The sequence below is a fragment of the Salmo trutta genome, chromosome 16, assembly GCF_901001165.1.
Source record: "Salmo trutta chromosome 16, fSalTru1.1, whole genome shotgun sequence".
In the NCBI taxonomy this organism is placed as follows: domain Eukaryota; kingdom Metazoa; phylum Chordata; class Actinopteri; order Salmoniformes; family Salmonidae; genus Salmo; species Salmo trutta.
Genome location: NC_042972.1, coordinates 23,953,339 through 23,972,504, shown reverse-complemented (window position 1 = coordinate 23,972,504; position 19,166 = coordinate 23,953,339). Strand labels below are relative to the sequence as shown.

The window sequence follows — 19,166 nt, the reverse complement described above, 5'->3', positions numbered from 1 at the left end:
AAGGAATTCCCCTCGACTATGCCCACAAACTGGGGAAAACAAGCATTCTTTCTCGTTGACCCCCACTGTGAAAGACCCACCTTCGTCGTAGATTTTTGTTATACAGAAATAACAAAACATGCTGAAAGGCTGCTGTGTTGTTCAATGTACATGTAACCAGGTCAAAAATCCCGACTTGCGGTTCCCAATGCACCCACGTAGGGAAGTCAAACCTGCGAGAAGAGCACTGTGGCTTCACGCTATTTGGTGTGTAAGAGTTGGAAATTGTGGGGACCCGTTGTCCAAGTAGGCTACACGTAGCGATGCGTGTGGAAAACATTTAATCACAGGTAAGACATCTACATGTAGTTTTGTAATTGACTAAAGCAAGCAGACAAGAAGAAAATTGGTTTGAAAAAGGTCAGGTTTTTGCTGTGAGCCAATGGGATAATTTAATTTATAATTATAATTAATAACCAAGGTACCTTGGGTTGTTTTCCCCACAGGCGGGTGGGGCCTCAATGTTCTATTTAATACCGACTGGGACTATATTTAATAGCGACTGGGACTATATCCAACTATATCCAACACATTATTTTTATCAGAAATTATATTAAAATGCTATTATTTTGTGTTATTTTATTGTGTTACTATTTCCTTTTTTATTTATTAATTTTGTTACTTTTTAGCTGCATTGTTGGGAAAGGCATAAGCAATTCTTCGATCGGGTTCTAGTCCGATCGAACACTCAAGGACATTCAGAGACTTGTCCCGAAGCCACTGCTGCGTTGTCTTGGCTGTATGCTTAGGGTCGTTGTCGTGTTGGAAAGTGAACCTTCGCCCCAGTCTTAGGTCCTGAGCGCTCTGGAGCAGGTTTTGATCAAAGATCTCTATGTACTTTGCTTCGTTCATTGTTCCCTCAATCCTGACTATATCCAAAAACATCCCGACAGCATTTTTATGTATTTTTTACCTTAATTTAACTAGGCAAGCCAGTTAAGAACAAATTCTTATTTTCAATTACAGCCTAGGAACAGTGGGATAACTGCCTTGTTCAGGGGCAGAACGACAGATTTTTACCTTGTCAGCTCGGGAATTCAATCTTGCAACCTTTCGGTTACTAGTCCAACACTCTAACCACTAGGCTACCTGCCACCACAGCATGATGCTGCCACCTCCATGCTTCACCATAGGGATGGTGCCAGGTTTCCTCCAGACGTGACGCTTGGCATTCAGGCCAAAGAGTTCAATCTTGATATCATCAGACCAGAGAATCTTATTTCTCATGGTCTGAGAGTCATTAGGTGCCTTTTGGCAAACTCCAAGCGGACTGTCATGTGTCTTTTACTGAGGAGTGGCTTCCGCCTGGCCACTCTACCATAAAGGCCTGATTGGTGGAGTGCTGCAGACATGGTTGTCCTTCTGGAACATTCTCCCATCTCCACAGAGGAACTCTGGAGCTCTGTCATCTGGTTCTTGGTCACCTCCCTGACCAAGGCCCTTCTCCCACCATTGCTCAGTTTGGCAGGGCGGCCATCTTTAGGAAGAGTCTTTATTCTGCCCTGGAATTGCGTTCCCGTGCAGAATTAGACAGATAGCTAACAACTAAGTCTTCAATAAAACTCCCAAGGCGTGACTTTTCTTGAACGGATATATTGAAAACGTTTGTTGTGAAACTGCAAAATACAGAACATAATATACTTTAGTATTCAATTCACATTGACATACTGTAGCTGTACATTATACATTTCAAATTGAAGTTGCATAAATACAGAGCACCTGCCAAGAAACCATGTATCTGGCATGATGCCAAACTAGATAGCTAATTACCATATGAGTAGCAACTTGCCAACTCTTTTCATTACTCTAATAATGTGAAAACACCTCTGTTCATTAACAAAGCATATTACACTAGAAACAGTAACAAAAGTACAGTATTGTATGTTTTACAATTCGTTTACATGACGCACGAGCAAACTAATACAGCTGACTGGCATACATGAAAGGCAAGGCAATTTGCGTGAGTAAATACAACCAACTAACATTGATAAGTTAGCAATTTTATCAATAAACAATATTATCATCACTAGCAATATGCTTGAATTGAACTTACAAACAAATATTTTCAGAGGCTGAAGCGTGACAAAACATAGCTGCGCTGTAAGAACTGCACCCTAGCGTTGTTTTTAACAGCTTCTCTGTGTGCAGAATGACTATTCTTCTCTACTTCCTGTTTCTGTGCAGTCTTTCTAAGTACCAGAAAGCTCCACTAGGGGCGATAAGCACAATGGAACACAATGAAAGTTCATCTTAACCACTAGAAAGTTCATCTTAACCACTATAATAAAGTGTTCCAAACTTCTTCCATTTGATAATGATGGAGGCCACTGTGTTCTTGGGGACATTCAATGCTGCAGAAATGTTTTGGTACCCATCCCCAGATCTATGCCTCTACACAATCCTGTCTCGGCGCTCTACGGACTATTCCTTCGACTTCATGGCTTGATTTTTGCTCTGACATGCACTGTCTACTGTGGGACATTATATAGACAGATGTGTGCCTTACCAAATCATGTCCAAACTATTGAATTTACCACAGGTGGACTCCAATCAAGTTGTAGAAACATCTCAAGGATGATCAATGGAAACAGGATGCACCTGAGCTCAAATTCGAGTTTCATAGCAAAGGGTCTGAATACTTTTGTAAATAAGATATTTCTGTTTATATTTCTAATAATGCAAGCATTTCTAAAAATGTGTTTTTTCACTTGGTCATTATGGGGAAAAAATCTATTTAATCCATTTTAGAATGAAGCTGTAATGTAACAAAATGTGGAAAAAGTCAAGGGGTCTGAATACTTTCTGAATGCACTGTTAAATCTAGAATTGGCTTCCTGTTTCGCAACAAAGCATCCTTCACTCATGCTGCCAAACATACCCTCGTAAAACTGACCATCCTACCGATCCTCAACTTTGGCGATGTCATTTACAAAATAGCCTCCAATACCCTACTCAATAAACTGGATGCAGTCTATCACAGTGCCATCCGTTTTGTCACCAAAGCCCCATATACTACCCACCACTGCGACCTGTACGCTCTCGTTGGCTGGCCCTCGCTTCATACTCTTCGCCAAACCCACTGGCTCCAAGTCATCTACAAGACCCTGCTAAGTAAAGTCCCCCCTTATCTCAGCTCACTGGTCACCAAAGCAGCACCCATCTGTGGCACGCGCTCCAGCAGGTATATCTCTCTGGTCACCCCCAAAGCCAATACCTCCTTTGGCCGTCTCTCCTTCCAGTTCTCTGCTGCCAATGACTGGAACGAACTACAAAAATCTCTGAAACTGGAAACACTTATCTCCCTCACTAGCTTTAAGCACCAGCTGTCAGAGCAGCTCACAGATCACTGCACCTGTACATAGCCCATCTATAATTTAGCCCAAACAACTACCACTTCCCCTACTGTATTTATTTATTTATTTTGCTCCTTTGCACCCCATTATTTCTATTTCTACTTTGCACTTTCTTCCACTACAAATCACATTGTATATAGACTTATTTTTTTCTACTGTATTATTGACTGTATGTTTGTTTTACTCCATGTGTAACTCTGTGTTGTTGTATGTTGTCGAACTGCTTTGCTTTATCTTGGCCAGGTCGCAATTGTAAATGAGAACTTGTTCTCAACTTGCCTACCTGGTTAAATAAAGGTGAAAAATAAAAAAATGGTGAGTCAAACAATTCATTTTTGACCAAGATAGTTTGTGTGTATGTATTGATATGTAGGCTGCGAGTGCCTTTAAAAAAAAAACATTGTTTATGTAGTTCTGTCCTTGAGCTGTTGTCTATTGATGTTCTGTATTATGTCATGTTTCATGTTTTATGTGGACCCCAGGAAGATTAGCTGCTGCTTTTGCAACAGCTAATAGGTATCCTAATAATATACCAAAAATGATCAACCATTAACAAATGCCTTATAAATAATCTTATGAGTTGACAATAACTCCTTTAGAACTGGTGTATAAGTACATTAGTAATACATTATTAATCATTTACAAATTGTGAACATACAATGATGAAACACCTTACTAATTCTTATAAATCATTAACACATTATTTAAAATAGTGTTTATGTATGTGTAAATTAATATTTAGAGATTTCTTATCGACATGAACAAATATAGGAATAATGATTAATACTTGATAAGTAAACTCTATCCAAACTTATAAATGGTTTATTAAGGGACTTTAATATAAATTGTTACCCTACCATGATACTTACATCTCAAAGTGTGGCATGTGTTTGACATCTGTGTGTGTTGGGGGAGGGAGTGAGGATGGTGGGTTGTGGTAACACATCTTATTCACCTGCCGTATGTATCGCCTATATGTCACTGCATATGTAGCCTACATCTGTTCATCATGTCTCTTCTCATATATCACTCCACAGGTCAGGTGATTAAGGGCTTGGATATTGGTGTGTCCTCTATGCAGAGAGGAGAGGTGTGCATGCTCCTCTGCAAACCAGAATATGCTTATGGTTCAGCTGGATGCCCCCCCAAAATACCTCCCAATGCCATGCTACAGTTTGAGGTAGGTAAAGCAGAGTGGTTTCCAATGTGATGGTGGTATATGGGCCTTCATATGTACATACAGTAGCAGGTTTCCCCTATACTGTATTCTGACTGTGGATTGTCCTCGATTCTCTCTCGGCATTGTGAACAAAACACATAAATAACACTGTCTCTGTCATAATTTTCATCATTATGGAATCTTATGGTTACTGTTGTAGTAAAATGTGCTAACAAATGGACGTGATGTGATGTTTTTTCTGTTCTTACGTGTCTCTTCACTTCCTTTAGGTGGAGCTGCTGAGCTTCAAAGGGGAGGTGCTGACGGACGACGGCGGCATCACGAGGAGGATAAAGGTCAAAGGGGAGGGTTATAATAGTCCCAATGATGGATCAACTGTCCACGGTGAGGCAGACCTACCTTCTCTCTATCACATTCATTGTGATCTCATTAACTGTGAACTTGGTGATCAATATTTGTATTGATTTTGGTACAAAGGCTTTGTCTCACATTGACTGTGATCAACATTTTATTGATTATTGTACAGTCTCAAACAACACAAAAAAACAGTGAATAATCAAACCTACATTATGTTTGTTATCTGAAGTAAAATAATAATATTTTCCATTAAAAAAAATCTGTATATTTTCAATTGCATTCCTGTATTCCACAGTGCACCTGGAGGGTCGATGTGGAGAGCGTCTGTTTGACTCCAGGAATGTGCACTTCGTTGTGGGCGAGTCAGAGGACATGGGTGTTCCTCTTGGTGTAGACAGGGCCATGGAGAAGATGCAGAAAGGAGAGTGCTGCATGCTCTACTTAAAACCCAAGTAAGGGCCTTTACTCTACTCTACTTCCTGTCGCTGAAGTGGACCTGTTGCAACACAAAGTAGATATGCTTACTCAGTCATCATCAGCAATGATTTGTAACCTTGAACAAGCATCTCTATAGAAACATATTGAAATAATGTACGCCTTTCATGGAACAGGTGTCTGTCAGAAATAATCAGCCATACAATACTCTCGCTCTTGTTTTTTGTAGGTATGGCTTTGGGAAAGATGGTAGAGCACAGCATAAGATTGGACCAAACTCAGACCTGATGTATGAAGTGACTCTAAATGACTTTGAGAAGGTGAGTTCGACTTGCTGGATTAGATAGGGTAAAAATAACGTGTTCAAGTATCCTATTAGTGTCCCTGGAAGATACCAACAGATTGCTTTTATTTGAGCTGGTGGAGTTTAGACAATGAGGGTCTCAGTTAGATATTGCATGATGGCAGAGTGACCCTGGAGAAAATAATGGGAAGAAACAGGCATAATCTCATTGAAAGTCACCTTCAAATCTCCATCTCTGAAACTGATAACAGTATGTTTTTTCAAGGCCGTCTCTGAAACTGATAACAGTATGTTTTCTTTTCAAGGCCTTCTCTGAAACTGATAACAGTATGTTTTCTTTTCAAGGCCAAAGAATCCTGGGAATTGGATCTAAAGGAGAAACTGGATTTGTCTGCTAGAGCCAAACAGAAAGGGACCCAATATTTCAAGGTATAGTGCACCATCTCTGTCTTTCAGACAATAGACAAAATATAATGGCCATTGGATGCATCTGTGTATGAATATTTTAGCTAGTAATGCACCGATATGACAATTTTGGCCGATACCGATATCCAATATTTTCCTTGCCAAAAGAAACCGATACTGATAACCGATATTTCAAATTTTAGCGGCCTTTTAAGCATTCTGGTACAGTTAAATAGTGAAAACACACACACATGAATGCAGCGGTCTAAGGCACTGCATCTCAGTCTCAGTCCCTGGTTCGAATCCAGGCGTTATCACATCCGGCCTTGATTGGGAGTCCCATAGGGCGGCGCACAATTGGCCCAGCGTCGTCCGGGTTTGGCCGGGGTAAGCTCTCATTGTAAATAATAATTTTTTCTCAACTGACTTGCCTAGTTAAATAAAGGTTACACACACACCACACTGACCAAAAAGTTATTTTCTTGGCATTTACGTATGTCCCCTTTACCAGTAAAACATAATCAAAACCTATTTCTTTCACTTACTTGCTTTGCTGTTTCGTTGTTCATATGTTCAGTCGTTTCATTCTCAACCAGGATTTCTATGGAACGCCGTTTGGGTCTTTGCATGTTATTTGACGTTTCAAATAAGCTTGTTGACCAATCAGGACCTGAATATGACTGCACGTCACATAATAATTTAACGCGTTCATTCGTTTTTTACGTAGTTATTACACATTGATTACATGCACTCGTATTTTATATGTCACAACGATTCATCGATAGGTATGCTATGATGCTGGTAAAGTTGTCTCGCGCACCTACAGTGCTGGTCATAAAAAAAGCTAGCTAGCTCATGGACGCAAACAATGTTTTTCCCAAAGAACATAGCAAAACTACATAATCTGTTTCATTAGCTATAGTTAGCTAACTAACTATATAGCTAGTTGTCATAATCTAAAATAACCCTCATTTATAAGACAGTTCTTATTTGATTAATGGTGGTCGTACCCATCTATGTGAAGCTAGCCACAATAAGGATTAGCCACAATAGTGGACTTTGCGATTAGCCTTCAAAATAAAAGAATGTAATTGATAGTGATTCAAATGCATACAAATAGTAGAATTATGCCATAATTGAATAGATCATGCTTAACGAGGTTGGAATGTTGTAATATAAAATCAACAAAAGACAATACTTTGTTAATTTGACAAAAATCCGTTGAAATCACACTGGATGTATTACACTTTAGAATTGCATTGGGGGTGTGGCTCAGTTGGTCGAGCATGGTGTTTGCAACACCAGGGTTGTGGGTTCGATTCCCACGGGGGACCAGTACGGAGAACAAAAATATACACTGCTCGAAAAAATAAAGGGAACACTTAACCAACACAATGTAACTCCAAGTCAATCACACTTCTGTGAAATCAAACTGTCCACTTAGGAAGCAACAATACATTTCACATGCTGTTGTGCAAATGGAATAGACAACAGGTGGAAATTATAGGCAATTAGCAAGACACCCCTAATAAAGGAGTGGTTCTGCAGGTGGGGACCACAGACCACTTCTCAGTTCCTATGCTTCCTGGCTAATGTTTTGGTCACTTTTGAATGCTGGAAGAGTGTGCAAAACTGTCATCAAGGCAAAGGGTGGCTACTTTGAAGAATCTAAAATCTCAAATATATTTTGATTTGTTTAAACACGTTTTTGGTTACTACATGATTCCATATGTGTTATGTCATAGTTTTGTTGTCTTCACTGTTATTCTACAATGTAGAAAATAGTAAAAAATAAAGAAAAACCCTTGAATAAGTAGGTGTGTCCAAACTTTTGACTGGTACTGTATACTTTTTTTATAACCCAAAACAAAAGGGAACTTTAGAGATTGGAAGGGCATGTGCTCTGCATTGGTAGAGCCCTATCTGTGTATCGTGCCTGCTTTGCACATTTCTTTTGTGCTATTAAATATTGCTTATCATCTTTTTTGCATGAGAGACCTGCAAAACCTACTCCATGTGTTGTCCCTGGTTCTAGGCAGGGTGTTTCCTGCAGGCGGTGGTCCAATACCAGCGTATTGTGTCGTGGCTCGAGATGGAGTTTGGTGTAGGGAAGGAACAGCAGCAGACGATCCAGGACTTCCTACTGGTCGCCCAGCTCAACCTGGCAATGTGCTACCTGAGGCTGAGAGAGTATGCACTGGTTGTGGAGAACTGCAACAAGGTACAATCTCAATGCATACCTGGCTGCACGCATGGGACCCCCACACACATATACACGTATTCCATATTCTGAAGCCGAACAGAGCATGCAGCTAGCGCCTGTGCATGGAATAGCATACAGTTGTGTGTGTCTTTAACTCTTTGCTCTGAGTCAGTGGGGTTGTATACCTATGTACATTTATATATGTATAAATATGTGTATATATATATATATATATATATATATATATACACTATATTTACAAAAATATGTGGACACTACTTGAAATTAGTGGATACAGCTATTTCAGCCACACCCGTTGCTGACAGGTATATAAAATGAGCACACAGCCATGCAGTCTCCATAGACAAACATTGGCAGTAGAATGGCCATACTGAAATGCTCAGTGACTTTCAACATGGCACAATCATAGGATGCCACTTTTCCAAGAGAGTCAGTTTGTAAAATTTCTTCCTTGCTAGAGCTTTCCCGGTCATCTGTAAGTGCTGTTATTGTGAAGTGGAAACGTCTAGGAGCAACAACGGCTCAGCCGCGAAGTGGTAGGCCACATAAGCTCACAGAACAGGACTGCCGAGTGCTGTAGCGCATAGTGTGTAAAAAGTATCTGTACTCGGTTGCTACACTCGCTACCGAGTTCCAAACTGCCTCTGGATGCAACTTCAGCAAAATAACTGTTAGTCGGGAGCTTCATAAAATGTGTTTCCATGGCTGAGCAGCCGCACACAAGCCTAAGATCACCATGCATAATGTCAAGCGTCGGCTGGAGTGGCGTAAAGCTCACCGCCATTGGACTCTGGGGTAGTGGAATGCGTTCTCTAGAGTGACAGACGAATCTGGGTTTAGCGGATGCCAGGAGAATGCTACCTGCCCCAATTCATAGTGCCAACTAAAGTTTGGTGGAGGAAGAATAATGGTCTGGGGCTGTTTTTCATGGTTCGGGCTAGACCCCTTAGTTCCAGTGAAGTGAAATCTTAACCCTACAGTATACAATGACATTCTTGATGATTCTGTGCTTACAACTTTGTGGCAACAGTTTGGGGAAGGCCCATTCATGTTTCAGCATGACAATGCCCCCGTGCACAAAGCGAGGTCCATACATAAATGGTTTGTCAAGATCGGTGTGGAAGAACTTGACTGGCCTGCACAGAGCCTTGACCTCAACCCCATCGAAGACCTTTGGGTTGAATTGGAACACCGACTGCGAGCCAGGCCTAATTGTCCAACATCAGTGCCCGACCTCACTAATGTTCTAGTGGCTGAATGGAAGCAAGTGGAAAGTCTTCCCAGAATAGTGGAGGCTGTTGTTGCAAGCAGCAAAGGGGGGACCAGCTCCATATTAATGTCCATAATTCTTGAATGAGACGTTCGAGGAGAAGGTGTCCACATACTTTTGTTCATGTAGTGTATGTATTAATCTGTTTAGCAAGCATTCAAAAAATAATCACACAATTTCAACCATTCTGTTATTATTTTTTTAACAGCTTTATAAACTAATAATTTGATTTTTAAAACTATTTATAAAGCCCTTTATAAATCCCTGTAGGTATACCTTAATGTAAAATGTTACCAATGTAGTTGTGTGTCTGCGTGTATTTCGCAGGTGATAGAATTGGATGGGAAGAATGAGAAGGCTCTGTACCGGCGTGGGGAGGCTCGTCTCTTCCGTAACGAGTTCAGCCTGGCCATGTCTGACTTTAAACTGGTGCTGCAGGTCAACCCCTCCAACCGGGCGGCACACGGTCAAGTCTCTATCTGTCAACGCAAAATCCGGGAACACCATGAAAGGGACAAGAAGATCTATGCCAACATGTTCCAGAAGTTTGCTGAACATGACGTCAAGGTCTGTAACAACATCTTTCACAGTCTGGATGACTGCATCCCAAACTGCAACTTATTCCCTATATAGTGCACTACTTTTGAACAGAGCGCAATCGGTCCTCGTCAAAAGTAGTGCACTATATTGGGAATAGGGAACCATTTGGGACGCAATATGGATGTGTAATCAGTTTTACAATCTGACCTTGTTCACTGTTTGAGTAATTTGATACATGTGATATGAGATGTTTATCTATTTCAATAATCTGTGCTGTGCTGCTGACTGACTCTGGTCCATCGTTCATGGTTTAGAGCACTGGTTCTCAACTGTGTTTTTAGCTGCATCCCAGGTTTTTTTTACTATCTTATTGTTGTTTTGTATGACAAGGGAAAACATTTCCCACATCTTGCATTATTAATTATTCCATATTGATCATGTTCTTAATGACAAATGTTGGCAATCTAACTGGTTTGAGACCTCACAATTAACGAAATTCAATAGCGCTGCTATTGAAATCTCTGTGATTCAAGAAAAATAGGATAGATCAAATGATAGGTCCATTATCATTTCTACACTTTCAATCTGGTTTTAGTCCTTTAAGTTCAGACTGGAGTATTTATTTCATTGGGAAAGAATCCATATTTTTTCAAGATTTCTTTGACAATTAAAAGTTATCGTTTTTCACTCAGACATGCTAATACGGGTTGTGACCCACCAGTAGAGAATCGCTGGTTTAGAGTTTCACGTTTAGTGGTAGTAGGCTGACATCTAGTGGTAGTACTGAATAGCTACTTTATTTGAACTTTTGTTCTCCGTTTATAATATATGCCATTTTGCAGAAACTTTTATCGAAAGGACTCATGCCCAAGCGTATGGGTGGTTGTCTGAATCAAACCCACTATCCTGCCGTTATAAGAGCCATGCTCTTACAAACTGAGCTACAGAGGAACACTCATTACCACTCGATGCTTACTTTTTACTCCATAATCTATTATAATAAATATTATACTTATTAATATTGCAAAACAAAATGTATAAAAAGTGATTTATTTTTGCACAATGGAAGAAATCTAAACATTTAAAAGTCCCTCTCCTTTGTATTTGTGTGCTCAACAGGCAGGGAAGGGGAAGAGGAGGAGGGGGGAGGACAGTGGAGCGATGAACGAGAACCATCAAGTGGCCATTAAGAGACGCCGCAGGAGTCAGGACCACGGCCAGGACTGTTCTTGATGCTCCAGAGGAGGCCAGGAGGCAGGTCTCCCCTCGCTACGCACACAGAGGCAGGGACCAGACGGGGCCGGAACACACCCCTCCACCCTGACCTCATCATCCCCTACCTACCCCCCACCATATGTGCTGTCCCCTGCACGACAGACAGGGGGCGCGAGAGTGGGGAAGGCTGCAGGCCAAACAGCATTTCTTCTTTCAGTCCATAACATGGAATCCAGTCCAGGTCTAGTCCTGAACCTCTTGCATTGCACAATGCCTCCAAATGCACACCTCAACTTAACTCAAACCCACAGTCTGCATTCTGATGTTGATAATCAAATATCATTTTGCCATTGCATTTTCTCATTTTGCACAATACAGATGAACAACATGTATCATTCTATTTTGGTAGCTTCAATCTACTGGTTGAGTTGGCTGGGGTTGCCTTGCACCTTGTGCTTAGTCACAATTGTAATCCTCAATATACATCATTTGGCAATGTGGAAGTGGTGTGACACTGTGCCACTATAACAGACAAAACAGCTGGCGTCATCATCACTTAATTGTCATAACACCCACAGTCCCAGAAGACTGCTTATGTTAAGACAATGAGTCATACAGTATATTTGCAGTGGGTGAAGAACCCCCCCACTCTTTACTCTTGAACATAGAGAATAAACAAGTACAGACTCATCCCAGATAGACCCTTGCATGCTACAGATGCTACATACTGTTCTGTGTGTGCTACTCTCTTTGACTGCCCAAATCAATGCAAGTCCAATAATGAAGCTTTAAGTCTCAGCTTTCCAAGCTGCTGTCCAGTCCTCTCTTACTTCAACCTTGCATTCTCTCCTGGACAAATTATTTTTTCACAGTACACTGTTTGAATTTAAATTATGTGACTGATAATAACTAGGGCAGATTTTTATTTAACCTTTATTTTGACAGGGAGTCATGCTGGGACCAAGGTCTCCCCGTAATTACAAAAAAGGCTCTAGTCTCGTAGTTCTCTTCCTCCTCAGTCCTGGAACGGGTGACTGTACTGTCTGACTCGTCTTATTTCCTTTTAATAAAAGAGTGTTAAATTATGGACAAGGATGCACCTCGATCTTCAGCTAAGATTGTAAAATCACCGATGTTGTCTTTTTATGAACAATAACACTCAATGACGCCTTGGATCAAATCTGGGCTTTCATTTTTTTTTCATTCGTTTTTTTGCGTTCATTGGACATCTGCCCTTGGTTGTCTTAATGATTTTATAATTGTTAAACAAAATATGGGAGGCTTATGCTCTCAATATAAAAAGAAGCCATTGACTCCTTGTGTGTGTATGCTTTTTTATTTTTATTGAAACGTATCTGTTTAATTTAAAATGTATCTCTGTACCCAACACTATTTATTGGAGGGTAGTTACCTTAACCCACAGTAATGCCACAAGGTTAGGATTTAAGTGTAGTGTTGCCAGGACTAGATATCACAGCATATAAACATTATCAAGAGTTTATGCAAATAACGTCCATAATATTTGTTCACCAATGCTCTGGATACAAATGACCTGCTTCTATTCATACTGACCCAACAATGAATGTTATTGGACTACACTGAGCATTAGACATAAGAGTCTTTACAGTGTTATAATACTATATGCACCACATACTGTACAGCATCCGTTGTAAGTGTTATAAACATGACACAGATGGTATTGAATTTTTGTATTTTTATTTAACCTTTATTTAACTAGGCAAGTCAGTTAAGAACAAATTCTTCTTTACAATGGACAGCCTACCCCGGACAACGCTGGGCCAATTGTGCGCCGCCCTATGGGACTCCCAATCACGGCTGGATGTGATACAGCCTTGAATCATTGTATCAACAAATTAATAAATGGATACTTTGGGATTTTTCGTAATTTTTGGCCCTTTATCTACTTCCCTAGCGCAATTGATAATTAGCATTAGTCAGTGCGCTAACACTAGTTAGCACTGGCTTGCGAAACTAGCTCTAACTTCATACTGGTCACAGAGAGATACAAATGGTATCCATGAGTTCATGACTCTGGAGAACTAGATAAAAGGCCTCACTGCCAAAATCCCAAAGTATCCCTTTAAATATTCACTCTATCTCTGGTAAATGTGCAAATGCAGGCATTAGAGATTACATTTTTAGTTTACATTGGCATGCCCAACCCCAACTGGACTTTTAGTGATGTATATTCTTTATCTACCACGGGACATTAGTGAAACAAGTGACTGGATCTCCATGGTGATTTTCAGTCAGAGGATCATGATGATGTCCTATGTGTAAACATAAAATAGACCTCCTGCATTTAAAGACTTGAAAAAGGAACAAAGGAAACCCCAGTCATAAAGCCCCAATATCAAATTGCTGTAAACGTAACTTGAAATAGTTATTTCGTACCCTCATTTCAACAAAATGCTGTATGAGTTAAGTAATATCATGATTTTAAACAATAAAACATTAAAAACGATATTACTATATTACTTGAGGTGTCAAACAAGGGGAGGTGTCAAACAAGGGGAAGTAGTAGTTGCACTCTTATACTCAGGCAATACGTCTCAGCTCTCTTCTCTTCTTGCCTGAAATATCATATACAGAAAGGGGGCATTGACATTTGACACGAATGCAGTAGGAAATAGTATAAAGTACAACTTCTCACTCATAACAGGCACACTCTTCACTGAAAGTCTCTAACAGAGTGATCTCATTTTCCCGCATAGGCATGTTGTACAACCTGATAACTGGCACACTTTAAAAAGACATTCTGTCTTACCTTACACACAACAACAAACTTGCCAATTTCATATTTGAATTGGGTCACACTTTATTTGCATAGTCCATCTGTAGATGCTCTACAGATAGAATGACCATCTGTCGATAAGCAATTGCTTGCTACAGTTAGGTATAGAATAAGAGTAAAGGTTAAGTTTAGGCTTAGAGCTAGGTTTAGTATAAGGGTTAAGTTCAGTGTTAGGAAAGTAAGGGTTAGGGTTAGTTGAAATGTTGCTGATGGTCTATAGAGCATCTACAGATGAACTATCCAAATAAAGTGTTACCTTGAAATGCAAGGAGCACACAATATCAGACTTATTCTGTTGTTCTTTATTTACTGTAATGCAATAGCGTAAGGGGGCAATGAGGGAACCTTTCAAATACTTGTTTATGGTAAGATGACTTTGGCATCATGTCTTGTCAGTCTCTCTATGGAATGGCTACTCTTTCAAATGTCTAATCAATATTAAGAAAGGTAGGACATAATGAACCAGTTTCCCAGACACAGATTGAGCCTAACCTAGCACTAAAAGCATTTTCAATGGAGATTCTGGGAAACCGGACATAATATGTTATGTGAACTCATAAGTTACCATTCAACTTTTTTGCTTGAAACACTTGAAACCCTTAATGACCTCATCTTTAAACTCAGTGGTTAGAACCAGAGCCTTTTACAAGTCTGTCTAACATCTCTGAGAACTAATATTACAAAGTGTAGAATAAAGGAAGGGAAGCGCTGCTAGTGTACACAATAGTAGGTCTTTGTAGATAGAAGGTGCTCTTTGGTAAAAGGGGTAAATTGGTCATCAAAAAGCAAGGAGGACTAAGGCACTCTTCATGTAATTCAAATGCCTTTATTTGTATGGCATGTTCAGTGGAACAAAGATTTAAAAACTGACTCCTTTTCAAGGGTATAACTACTTTGTATTTTCTAATAGTTCTAACCTTAATATGCATTTTGATAACATATCTATTTCACTTTTGAATGTATATGATTGTTTACTAGGTGTTGTCCAATTTCTATTAACTAAACCACTTCCTCTTCAATCAGGGTGATTGGAACATGGTTTGTGCAAAAGTACACATTGTATCTTTGTACTCCCTGACGAAGGCCATGCTGCTTAAAACGTGTCCGTTGAAAAACTTTGTTCCATTGAACATGCCATACAAATAAAGGCATTTAATTATATGAAGAGTGCCTTGGTCATCCTTGCTTTTTGATAGTATTACAATTTGCTGAAGCACACCAGATGGTAGCCTGACACAAGGTTATGTGGAGTGACACAACCAATCACTGCACCATAATGTCAAATACTAGTGGAATACGTCATAAGCAACTGGGGATTTGTGTAAAATGATCATGAGAAAAACAATCATATGCCCACATCTTGAAACACTTATCACCCTAACCTGCTATATTGAGGGTAGTTATGGTATCTATGAACAAAAAAACCCCACCAACTGTCATCAGAGGGATAGTAGAGCTAGAGCTCCCACCTCCTTGGTCAGCAATCATCAGATCCTTTTGTACACTGTAATACAACCCATAACACTTCATTAAAGAATGAATATAGATCTTGTACAAACAACTGTCTAAAGCTTCATGTATTCATTTTCATATCAGGCTAAATTCACCTCAGACACAAATTCAGGTGCCGGTGTGCTCTGTGTTGGTATAGTTACTGGTAACTGCTGTTATTTACTGGTCTTTTCAGTAACTAATAGAAGGGCATTATTCCTGCATCATTTTTCAGCTCGGCTATAGAACACAGTCTTGTCTATACCCTCTGGAAATAACTTATTGAAAGTCCCTGGAATGAGAGGATGTGTCTGTTCAATTACCTCAGAATAGGAGTGCTGATCTAGGATCAGTTTCAGATGACTCGTACGACTGAGTATTGCAAGATATTTGTGTAGCTAATTACACTTCATTTACAGTAGTAAAAAAAAGAAACAATGGGTGAAAAATGTACATATAAACCATGGCACTAGGTTTAATGAATGTATTGATATTGGCAACAAATATCTCAGTACTGTAGAGTGTTTCTACTCTATTCGTAAGCCTGTGTGTCCAAGTACACTGATGATTCAATATTATACACGTCAGGAACAGCACATAGTGAAATCACTGCAACCCTAAACAAAGAGTTGTGGTCAGTTTTGGAATGAGTGGCTTGTAATAAACTGGTCCTAAGCATATCTAAAGCGTATAACATTGTATTATGTACAAATCATTCCCTAAGTTCTAGACCTCAGCTGAATCTGGTAATGAATGATGTGGATGTTGAGTAAATTGAGAAGACTGAACTTCTTGGTGTAAACTGTCATGGATGTTCAAGGCATAGATTCAATTGTTGTAAAGATGTGGAGAGATCTGTCTGTGATAAAGAGATGCTCAGCACAGCTCTGAGGCATAATAATATGTACTGATGTGTGGGTAATTGTCAGTAATATGTGTAACTGTCAAGTAGGACCTTTTTTTGGTTCTATTATTTTAATTTGAAATTTGTGTTGTTTAGTCCTTGAGCTGTTCTTGTCTATTGATGTTCTGTATTATGTCATGTTTTATGTGGACCTCAGGAAGTGTAGATGCTGCTTCAGCAACAGCTAATGGGGATCCAAATAAAATACAAATTATTACTATACACTCAGTTGCCAGTTCATGAAGTGCTTTGAGAGGCTTGTCAAGTATCATATCACCTCCACCTTACCTGTCACCCTAGACCCACTTCAATTGGCTTACGTCCCCAATAGGTCCACAAACGATGCAATCGCCATAACACTGCCCTATCCCATCTGGACAAGAGGAATACCTATGTAAGAATAATGTTCATTGAATATAGCTCAGTATTCAACACCATAGTACCCTACATGCTCATCAGGTCCTGGCTCTCAACCCCGCCCTGTGCAATTGGGTCCTGGACTTCCTGACGGGCCACCCTCAGGTGGTGAAGGTAGGTAACAACATCTCCACTTCGCTGATCGTCAACACTGGGGACGCAAATGGTACATGCTCAGCCCCCTCCAGTAATCCCTGTACACCCACTGGAGGCGTGTACACCCAATCATCAAGTTTGCAGATGACACAACAGTAGTAGCCTTGATTACCAACAATGATGAGACAGCCTACAGGGAGGAGGTGAGGGCACTCGGAGTGTGGTGTCAGCAAAACAACCTCTCAACGTCAACAAAACAAAGGAGATGATCGTGGACTTCAGGAAACAGCAGAGGGAGCACCCCCTATCCACATCGACGGGACAGCAGTGGAGAAGGTGGAAAGTTTTAAGTTCCTCGGCGTACACATCACGTACAAACTGAAATGGTCCACCCACACAAACAGTGTGGTGAACAAGGCGGCAGGTGGCCTAGTGGTTAGAGCATTGGACTAGTAACCAAAAGGTTGCAAGATCGAATCCCTGAGCTGACAAGGTAAAAATCTGTCATTCTGCCCCTGAGCAAGGCAGTTAACCCACTGAATTTGTTCTTAACTGACTTGCCTAGTTAAGGAGGCTGAAGACCTTTACAGATGCACAATTGAGAACATCCTGTTGGGCTGTATCACCGCCTGGTACCGCACTGCCACAACCGCAAGGCTCTCCAGAGGGTGGTGCGGTCTGCACAACGCATCACTGGGGGCAAACTACCTGCCCTCCAGGACACCTACAGCACCTGATGTCACAGGAAGGCCAAAAAGATCTTCAAGGACAACAACCACCCGAGCCACTACCTGTTCACCCTGCTACCATCCAGAAGGTGAGGTCAGTACAGGTGCATCAAAGCTGGGACAGAGAGACTGAAAAACACCTTCTATCTCAAGGCCATCAGACTGTTAAACAGCCATCACTAACACAGAGAGGCTGCTGCCTACATACAGACTTGAAATCATTGGCCACTTCAATAAATGGATCACTAGTCACTTTAATAATGGCACTTTAATAATGTTAACATATCTCGCATTACTCATCTCATATGTATATACTGTACTTTATACCATCTATTACATCTTGCCTATGCCTCTCTATCATTGATCATCCACATATTTATATGTATATATTCTTATTCCATTCCTTACTTAGATTTGTGTGTATTAGGTAGTTGTTGTGGAATTGTTAGATTACATGTTAGATATTGCTGCACTGTCGGAACTAGAAGTACAAGCATTTCGCTACACTCGCAATAACATCGGCTAACCATGTGTATGTGACCAATAAAATTTGATTTGATTAGGTTCACCACCCCGTTCATGAAAATGGTTAGCTCCTACAGACAGTGAGTCACGTGGCCTGCTATATAAAACAGGCAGACAGGCATGAGGCATTCAGTTACTGTTCGATCAAACGTTAGAATGGGCAAAACCAGTGACCTAAGCGACTTTGAGTGTGGTATGATCGTCAGGGTACTGGAGCGCGTTGCTTCCAGTACCTCAGAAAGGTCTGCCCTCTTGGGTTTTTCACACACGACTGTATATAGGGTTTACCGAGAATGGTGCGACAAACAAAACACATCCAGTCAGTGGCAGTCCTGTGGGCGAAAACAGCTCGTTGATGAGAGAGGTCGAAGGAGAATGGCAAGAATTGTGCAAGCTAACAGGTGGGCCACAAACAGGCAAATAACGGCGCAGTACAACAGTGGTGTGAAGAATGGCATCTCAGAATACACAAATCATCGGTCCTTGTCATGGATGCATGGATTGCAGCAGACGACCACACAGGGTTCCACTCCTGTCAGCTAAAAACGAAACGGCTCCAGTGGGCACTAAAACATCAATACTGGACAATTGAGGAGTGGAAAAACATTGTCTGGTCCGTCGAATCCTGGTTCCTGTTGCGTCATGCTGATGACAGAGTCAGAATGTGGAATAAGCAGCGTCGATGGCCCCATCCTACCTGGTGTCAACAGTACTGGCTGGTGGCGGTGGTGCAATGATGTGGGGAATGTTTACCAGGTGAACGTTAGGTCCCTTGAGAAATTGAGAAACATTTCCATGTCCCGAAGAATTCAGGGTGTTCTGGAGGCAAAGGGGGCTCCAACCCAGTACTAGATGGCTGCACCCAATA

General features: G+C 40.7%; 1 protein-coding gene and 1 long non-coding RNA gene across 2 annotated transcripts in view; one reads left to right on the top strand and one right to left on the bottom strand.

Annotated features, from left to right (window-relative positions):
* fkbp5 (FKBP prolyl isomerase 5) overlaps window positions 1–16,752 on the top strand; it is a 34,493-nt gene extending 17,741 nt beyond the window's left edge. The window contains exons 4-11 of the mRNA XM_029693541.1: window positions 4,430–4,572; window positions 4,842–4,956; window positions 5,225–5,381; window positions 5,594–5,684; window positions 6,014–6,097; window positions 8,109–8,294; window positions 9,895–10,134; window positions 11,227–16,752. Coding sequence (XP_029549401.1) covers window positions 4,430–4,572; window positions 4,842–4,956; window positions 5,225–5,381; window positions 5,594–5,684; window positions 6,014–6,097; window positions 8,109–8,294; window positions 9,895–10,134; window positions 11,227–11,340 — 1,130 coding nt within the window. The 3' untranslated portion in view covers window positions 11,341–16,752. The remainder of the gene's footprint in view (window positions 1–4,429; window positions 4,573–4,841; window positions 4,957–5,224; window positions 5,382–5,593; window positions 5,685–6,013; window positions 6,098–8,108; window positions 8,295–9,894; window positions 10,135–11,226) is intronic.
* LOC115150349 (uncharacterized) lies at window positions 1,617–2,401 on the bottom strand. Its single transcript, XR_003867099.1, has 2 exons — window positions 2,093–2,401; window positions 1,617–1,655 (listed from the first exon to the last, which is right to left on the bottom strand). It is a non-coding gene; the product is annotated as an uncharacterized LOC115150349 (long non-coding RNA).
* Window positions 16,753–19,166: the final 2,414 nt, after the last annotated feature.